General features: G+C 36.6%; 1 protein-coding gene across 1 annotated transcript in view; it reads left to right on the top strand.

Annotated features, from left to right (window-relative positions):
- The window catches only part of TECRL (trans-2,3-enoyl-CoA reductase-like), a 256411-nt gene that overhangs the window by 220838 nt on the left and 26099 nt on the right, over positions 1-9474 (top strand). The window contains exon 9 of the mRNA XM_006877321.1: positions 1053-1110. Coding sequence (XP_006877383.1) covers positions 1053-1110 — 58 coding nt within the window. The remainder of the gene's footprint in view (positions 1-1052; positions 1111-9474) is intronic.

A 9474-nucleotide genomic window follows, 5' to 3' on the forward strand; every position in this document is an offset into this window, starting at 1 on the left:
TGACCCAAGCCATGGCATTTTCAATAACCTCATATGCATGCAAAAGCTGGACAGTGAATAAGGAAGACTGTAGAAGAATTGATGCTTTTGAATTATGGTACTGGAGAAGAATGTTGAAAGTGCCATGGGCTGCCAAAAGAACCAGTAGATCCATTTTGGAAGAAGTGTATCCAGAGTGCTCCTTGGAGGCCAAGATGGCCAAACTTCGTCTCTCATACTTCGAACACATTGTCAGGAGGGACCAATCCCTGGAGAAGATTATCATGTTTGGTAAGGTGGAGGGTCAGAGAAAAAGAGGAAGAACTCCAAGGAGATGGATTGCCAAGTGGCAGCATCGATGGACTCAAGCATGGCAACAGTAGTGAGGTTGGCCCTGGATGGGGCAGTGTTTTGTTCTGTTGTGCATAAGGTCGCTATGGGTCCATATCAACTCAAAGGCACCTAACAACAACAACAAACAGGACAAAGCAGATATTCAGAGCTACTAGATTAACAAGATAATTTGAACTAGCTATCAAAGAGGTCAAGAATACTTTCAGAATTACTAAATAAAAGTGATTACTTTTATTCATTTTTTTTTTTTTTTTTAATCTTGTCGAGTTGGTTCCAACTCACAGTGACCCTGCAAAGGATTTCCAAGGAGCGGTTAGTGAGTTTGAACCACCGACCTTGTGGTTCAAACTGACCTTGTGGTCTGGTTCATTATCCTGCAGCATCTCATCAGGACTCCTTTTTTAAATCAGTGGTGGTAGTTAGTGGTGGTGGTTTTATGCTGTGGAGTGGGTTCCGACTCAGTGAGGCTGCTGCGGAGAACTGTTGACTTTGAGATTAGCAGCCAGACTCGTAACCACTATGCTACCAGAGCTTCTTTGATTGTTATAAAAATTTCTTTCCATATAATTATAGAAAATATATATGTATCTCTTGAGTATGTAAATTTCATGCATTGTATAATTTAAGCATAAAGTAAATGTAAACATATATTACATAAAATACATAGAATAAACTTATTAAAAGAGTCACAAGTACATCACACTTAAAATATTTTGCAGATTTGTGAGGCTGGGAATCATTTCATCAATGTAGTGCTGGCTCATTCCAATCATACAGGTTAGTTTCTTTTTCTTCTTTATAGTAAATTATGTTAATTATCATTTTGTAAATATTTAAATCAATAATTTTAAAGGAAATTGGTGCTAATTGAAAACACTTTAGACAGTATGTTCTAATTCTTACCTTTTTATGACTGCTTTACAAATATTTGAGACTATATTCCCTAAAAATGATTTTTCTATAATTAAGTCTCTCTTTGTCTCACAAACACACAAAACAACTGTGAATAACTCTGTCACTTAAATATATGAAAAAACTCCAAATGTTTAAGCATTAGAACAGTATTAATTCTGTCATTCAATATATAAATTAATTAGATTAACTTTCAATTTTAACCAAATTCATTCAGTAATTTATAAAAAACAACAATATTTCAAATTATTTCTAAAATGTTTCTTGCTACACATTGTATAACATTATGATGACTATTCAAATTTTGAAGTATTAAATACTATATTCAGAATCTGATTATCTAAACAAACTATAATATGACTTGAAAATATTTGCACTATTGCTTTGTTACAAAAATATCTACTGGAACTTCTAATTGTTTTGTAGTTTGTTTTCTGAATTTGTATTGAAGCAAATACCTTATTTCATTAATAGATAAAACATCATTTTATCTGATCCATCTTCATAGGTTCATTAAGTGCTATACTGGAATATATTGAGCTCCAGACAAAGAAAAGCCATCTCAGGTGGTCAAATATATGTAGTGTAGAAGCAAATACAATACTGTCTTACAACATAGCCAATGTTACACAAATCACAATATCAGTTTTGGTTTTAACTAACAATCTGATGTTGTTCAAGCTTCTTCATCTACCTGAAATGTGGTGTTCTGATTTGAGGATGAAAATTTGAATGTGTCAAGTGATTTTCCAATTATTCATATAGGAAAAAAAATGTTTTAAAAACGCTTTACTTATTTCTTTCTGCCCTTTCCTATTGCAATAGAAAAATCAGATACCTATAAAACTCCTCTTTTGGTAAAAGCCTTTTGCCTGGAGGTCCAGAGGACTGATCTTTACTGTTAAAATCTATCCGTCTTTATAAGGAGCTCTAGTAGAATAGTGGTTATGAGTAGAGCTGCAAATCTCAATGTCAGCAGTTTGAAACTGCCAGTCCTCCTGTGGGAGGAAGATGAGGCATTCTGCTCCTGCATAGATTTATAGCCTCAAAAACCCTATGCAGGGTCACTATGAATTAGAAATAACTCCACGGCACACTGCCACCATTGTACAGGGAGCACTCATGAGTCTATGCCAAGGAATTTAGAAGACAGCTTACCTGGTGGACCAATTCAACTGTGTACTAGATACATATTTGTGCCCATTGCAAAGAAAAGTAACCAACAGAATTCAAAAATTGTCAAACAATATCACCAATATAACGTGCAACTAAAATTTTGCTTTGTTGATGTTGATAAGTGCCGAGTCAATTCTGCAGGGTTTCCGAGGAGCAGCTGGTGAATTTGAACTGCTGACTTTTTGGTTCAAAAATCCAGTGATTATGTTATAGTGCCAACAGTTGCAATGCTCCATCAGCAGGACACTTAGAATATCAAGATGGATTCAGTAAAGGAAATCAAAGGAGCAATATTGTTGTTAATGTCAGATGGTTCTTGGCTGAAAGTGGAGAATATGAGAATTATATGTATTTCTGCTTTATTGTCTGTGCAAAGGCATTCAACTATGGGGCACATAACAAACTATGGATAACATTACAAAGAATGGGAATTTTCAGAACCTTAATTGTGCTTATGTGGAATCTGTGCATAGGTAAAAATTAATTTTTTTTTCAAAAAGAACAGTGTGATAATGAAGGGTTTAAAATCAGGAAAATTTGATGTCAGGGCTACATATAATTTTCCACTATAATTATTGAATGAATCTGTATGCTGACCAAATAATCTAATAAACTAGATTACCTGAAGAAGAATATGGCATCAGGAATGACGAAGGCTAAATAATAACTTGCAATATACACATGACACAATCTTGCTTACTGAAAATGATAAGGACTTGAAGTACATACTGATGACAATGAAAGTTTACAGACTTCACTATTCATTACTACTCAGTGTCAAAAAATCAAATATTCTCACAAGTGGATACCCCATCAGGATAAATAGAGACAATGTTGAAGTTTTCAAGGATTTCATTTTCTTGAATGCACAATTAAAAATCATAAAGCCAGCAGTCAATTCATAAAATGACATATTGCATTGGGAAAATCTGCTTCAAAAGGCCTCTGTAAGTGCCAAAGAACAAAGATGGCACTTTGAGGACTAAATTGTGCCTGACCTAAGCTATGGCATTTTCAATGACCTCATATGCATCTGAAAGCTGAACAGTGAAAAGGGTAGACCAGAAAATAATTGATGTAATTATTACGAATTATGGGTTGGGTGAAAAATATTGAATATATCATGGATTGCCAGAAGACCAAACAAATATGTCTTGGGAGAGCTGTAGCCAGAATGTTCCTTAGGAGTGACTAAGGTGATATTTCATCTCAAGTACTTGGGCATGTTATTAGGAGGAACAAGCCCCTGGAAAAGGATATCATGCCTATAAAGTAGAAGGTCAACAGAAAATGGAAAACTCTCCATGAGATGGATTTTCATAGTGGCTACAAGAATTCTCTCAAATATAGCAATTGTGAGGATGACACAGGACCAGGCAGTGTTTAGTTCTGTTTTACATGGGGTCACTATGAGTTAGAACACACTGAAGAACACCTACCAAGTTCTACACATCTTTTACCCAAAAACCGTTCCCTTGAACTAACAGTATGAGGGATATGGACTCATATAATAGGATTGACTGAAGTTCTAAAGGTAACAAAGAATAAAAGATTTCAAGAGTTTCTTATGAGTAATATTTGTGGCAACTGTCAGAATAGATGTGATCAAAAAAACTCAACTTGCAAATAGGTGACTAGTTAGATTCCATAATGGTGCCTAATTATGTTTTACTATTATTCTTTATCACTAGAAGACTGGACCCTTGTCTCCAGCATTAGCTAGGTTTGTTTGGTAAGTGAAAACTAAAGTGATTGAACTAAAGGAAAACTTCTATCTTTGCCAACATGATCCAATTATAAACATATTTTACCACCACCAGGGTAGTCCTGGTGTTATGCTTTAGAATAAACAAGTTCAGTTTGAACCTCAAGATTGGTCCGTCAAACTCACCAGCTACTTCTCCCAAACATTATAGAGGGTTGCTATGAGTTGGAAGCAAATCAATGGCACTTAATGACAACAGGAAGGGTAGTCCACCAAGTCCTGGTGTGGTGCTGTAGAGTAATCACTGTACTACTAACCAAAAAGTTGGTGATTCAAATCCATCAAAAGCTCCTCAGAAACCCTATAGACTTGCTATAGGTTGGAACCTACTTGATGACTCTATGACAGTAGCAACAAAAGGTATTTGATGGTAGTCTGAATCCTGTCAATTGGCTGAATCCTGCCTTTACCTGGCATTTATTGACACTTCCATTATAGCTGCTCCTTGTTGAGTATTAACATATAATAGAATATTTTGAAATTCCATGTCCACTCTTATATGTCCATTATTGTTGTTTATTGCCATCGAGTTGGTTCTGACCCACTGTCACCCTGTATAAGATTTAAAGGATTTAAATTAAAGATTTAAAGGTTCAAGCTGGGGAGCTTGAACCGCCAACCTTGCAGTTAAAACCTATTTTGCAGTCCCAATTGACTTTGTAGTGCATTAACCCGTAGTGCCACACCAGGACTCTTTATTCATATTTCCAGAGATAAACTAAAAATCCCTGGCATATTTTTCTATTTATCTGTGTCTCAGACCTGTATATGGAGTCTTGGTATGGTGCTGTGAATTAATACACCAGACTGCAAAACCATTTGAACTGCAAGGTCAGTGGTTCAAGCTTATCACTTGCTCTTCTGAAACCCTATACAGGGTCGCTAAGGATTGGAACTGACTTGACGGCACTTAACAACCACAGCAACAGGCTTGCATATACTGTAATCTTTGATAACTCCAGAAGGTCTGTCTTTTGAGAAGACTGTTTTCCTCACATTGTCTTTTAGGGTCAATCCTGAATGTGACTATAATTAAAGTACAAAGCATGTTTTGGCTTAAATCTATATATCACTGGCGGCTGCCAAGGCAGAGTCTGGTAGGATAGGCTCCTTGGGGGAAGAATTGAAAACCCAGAAAATCTGCTCTCATGGAACAGCACCAGAGCTCTGGATGAAGGGTGTTAGTTTCCCACACACACCAGTGAAAAAATCATGGTATAAAGGAAAATACCATGATTTAATAATCACTATAGGCTTCTAGACTTGGGACTGCCTCTGTAGCCACCCTTCTTAGGTGGAGTTCAGTGGGTGGAGCTACAGCCAGACAGGCAAAGGGAACTGGTGCTAAAAGTGGTGCAATGGCATTTGCAAAAGGAAGTCGGGGGGCGGGGTGGGGGGGAATCTACACATTTTTTCCTCCTCTTCCCTGTCATGCCACCTTTGCCCAGGCCGGACACCTTCATGTGAGTGGGTGCGCATCCCCAGAAAAGGGGTTCAGCACTGAGCCCACAGTATTTCCCATGGCACATAGAGAAAGAGCCCTATTGGACCTAAAGGAAAATTCTTTGGTGGCTGCCTATGACATCAGCCTCTGGGTCACAGCCCTAAAATTTACTTGTGAGGGACAATTTACTCCAGCATATCTGACAAGAAAAAAGCAGGACTGTCAGGCCTGAGAGGCAAACCATATGAAAAATCTGTAAAACCCCAACATAAAAGGATGCAACTATCTCCAGAATTACATTGCGCAAACGCAGATACCTAACTGACCTTCAGAGAGAAAAATAGTAGACAACCCTTTCCCATTAACTTCTCAATATTGATCTATGCACCTCTGCAGTGGTGATTAGAGGACGGGCCTAAGTGAGTGGAAACCCCCACCCAATGCTGGAGGCTTCTACTCTGCACACACACACTGACTGTTTAGCAAGGTGACTGGCCAGTTGGCCACAGTATTATTTTTGTTTCAAAGTGGTTGTTTTTGTTTCTGCCTTTATATTGCTTCTGTTTTTGGTCCTTTTGATCACACATTTTTCCTGGAGGTGGTAACTTTTTCTCCCTATGTTACCCAAGAAGAGACAGCAATCATGGCCATATATAAACATGCCCCATAATATTCCACCATTGAGAAATGAGAGAGCCAATAACAGCTACTAAGCATTGCATGTGAAAAGGGAAGCCTATCTCCTGATCATTTCCACCAGGAGACACCCAGTAAGCTAACAACACAGAAACAGTCATTCATTTAAGCATTTAAAACTCAAATAACTACTGGAAATGACCAGTAAAACACAACAAAATATTTTAAAACATGTCAAAAAACAGAAAAGAGTAACTGAGACAAAGGAACTAAAGAGAGACAAAGGCTTTCTAGAAGAGGAAGAGCAGGTTTTGAATTTGCCTGAGAAGGACTTCAGAAGAATGAAATGGAAACAAATGAAAATGCTCCAAAAACAGATGGACAAAAACAAGGTAGAAATCAGTAAAGTACTACAAGTGCAATCAAACAGGATCGATACAGCATTGGAAACAACTCAAGTACTGCAAAAAAAAGGTCCAGATGATTAATAATAAAATATCAGAAATGGACAATACACTGAAAGGGGAAAGGAGCAGAATCTAAGAGATGGAAAACAGAACCAGTGAGCTGGAAGACAAATCTCTCAATATTTCTAAGATAGAAGAGCAAGCAGAAAAAAGGATTTTTAAAAAAAGGAAGAGAGTCTAAAATTCATGTTGGATAACTTGAAGAAGAGCAACTTAAGAATTATTGGCATTCTGGAACAGGAAGAATCAGAGAAGTCCACAAAAGAGATAGTTGGAAAGCTTCTGGAAGAAAATTTCGCTAATGTCTTGAAAGATAAGATGATAAACATTCAAGAAGCTGAACTTACCCCAGGCAGGATAGATCCCAAAACTAAATCACCAAGACATATCATAATCAAGCTCTCCAAAATAAAATCCAAGGAGAGAATTCTAAAATTGACCAGGGAAAAGAGAAGTGTTACTTACGAAGGCAAACAAATCAGATTAAGTTCTGAACTCAGCAGAAACGGTGCAGGCAAGAAGGCAGTGGGGACACATATACACAACCCTACAGGAAAAACACTATCAGTCAAGAATCATCTATCCAGAAAAACTGTCAATCAAATACAAAGGAACAATCAAAACACTCCTATATAAACAAGAGCTAAGAGATTTTGTCAAAGCCCATCCAGAACTTCAAAACATCCTAAAGGAATTTCTTTGGACTGAAAATACACAAGAACAGACAACAACCAGAGATTGACAGCCAAGGTAACACCACCTGAAACTCAGACGACAGATAACAGAGTTCAGAACAGAACAAAACTGCAATAATGAATTCAAAGGAACTGGAAGGCCAACTGAAGACCAAAATCATATGAATATCAAAGGAAGGGAAAATATAGGAATAGAGATCCAGGTGGTGAGGAGGCCAGGTAGATTATAGGATAAAATAGGTTGTCTTAAATGGAGAGAAAAGTTAATAGACTATAAGGTAACCCCAAAGAAAGTTAATACTTCACAACTTAGAATGAAAATGAACTTCCAAGCAAAACAAGCAAACATGAAAACCAAGAAAAAACCGACAATAAATAGCACAAAAAACACAAATTCAGCAAAAGAAGTCATGTAGAATAAAGGAACAAACAACACTACCAAAAAATTAACATAATGGCAGCAATTAATTAATACATATTGATAATTACATTGAATGTCAATTGATTGAATACACCATGAAGAGACAGATAGTGGCAGAATGGATAAGAACACAAGACACTTCAATAAGCTGCCTGCAAGAGACACACCTTACACACAAAGACAAAAACAGACTAAAAGTTAAAGGATGGGAAAAAAATATACCAAGCTAACTGCACTTTTGAAAAGGGACAGAACAACGAGAAAGAAACTCGACAAAGTTACAGAGGAACTAAACAGTACAATCAAATAATTTGACCTCATAGATGTGTACAGAGCAGTCAACCCAACAACAGCACAATATATATTCTTCTCCAGTGCACATGGAAACATTACCCAGAATTGACCATGTGTTAGGTCACAAAGCAAGCCTCCATACATTTACAAACATCAAAATACTACAGAACATCTCCTCAGACCACAATGCTATAAAACTAGAAATCAACAATAAGAAGACCAAGGAAATAAAGAAGAATACATGGAAACTGAATAGCACCCTGCTGAAAAGTGACTGGGTAAAAGAAGAAATAAAATGTGAATTCACAGAGTTCCTAGAAACAAAGGAGAATGAAAACACAACATACCAAAATCTTTGGGACACAGAAAAAAAAGTCCTGAGAGGACAATTTTTTGTGATAAATGTTCACATCCAAAAAAAGGAAAGAATCAAAATAAATACATTAACACAGCATCTCCAACAATTAGAAACAGACCAACAGAGGGAAGCTACAGTCACCAAAAGAAAAGAAATAATAAAGATAAGAACAGAAATAAATGAGATGGCAAACAGTAAAAAACTATAGAAAGAATCAACAGGACAAGAAGCTGGTTCTTTGAAAGGATTAATGAAATTGACAAACCATTTTCAAACCTAACAAAAGAAAAGAGGGACAAGACAAAAATATCACGCATTAGAAACCACATGGGAGATGTCACAGCAGAACCAAATGAAATCAAAAGGATAATAACAGAATACTATGAAGAACTGTACTCCAACAAACTCGAAAACTTAGAAGAGATGAGTACATTTTTAGGATAACATGACCTACCTAAACTTACACAAGAGTGAAGCAGAAAACCTGAACAAACTTACACAAAAGAAGAAATTAATCAGGTCATCAAAAAACTCCCAACCAAAAGAAATCCAAGCTCAGATGGCTTCACTGGTGAGTTCTACCAAATATTCAGCAAAGGGTTGTCAGGAATTCTAATCAAATTATTCCAGATTATGGAGGAGGATGGACAACTTCCTAATACTGTTTATGAATCCAGCTTAATCGTCATACCAAATCCAGGGAAGGACATCACTAAGAAAGAAAAATATAGACAAATATCCCTCATGAACAAAGATGCAAAAATTCTCAACAAAATCCTAGCCAACAGAATCCAGCAGAACATCAAAAAAATAATACACCATGACCAAGGGGATTCAAACCAGGGATGCAAGAATGTTTTAACATTAGAAAAACAATTAATGCAATCCACTATATAAAGAAGAAACAGGAAAAGAACCACATGATCATATTGATTGATGCAGAAAAGGCATTTGACAAAATCCAACATCCATT

This window comes from Chrysochloris asiatica, unplaced genomic scaffold (assembly GCF_000296735.1).
Source record: "Chrysochloris asiatica unplaced genomic scaffold, ChrAsi1.0 scaffold00480, whole genome shotgun sequence".
Lineage (NCBI taxonomy): Eukaryota > Metazoa > Chordata > Mammalia > Afrosoricida > Chrysochloridae > Chrysochloris > Chrysochloris asiatica.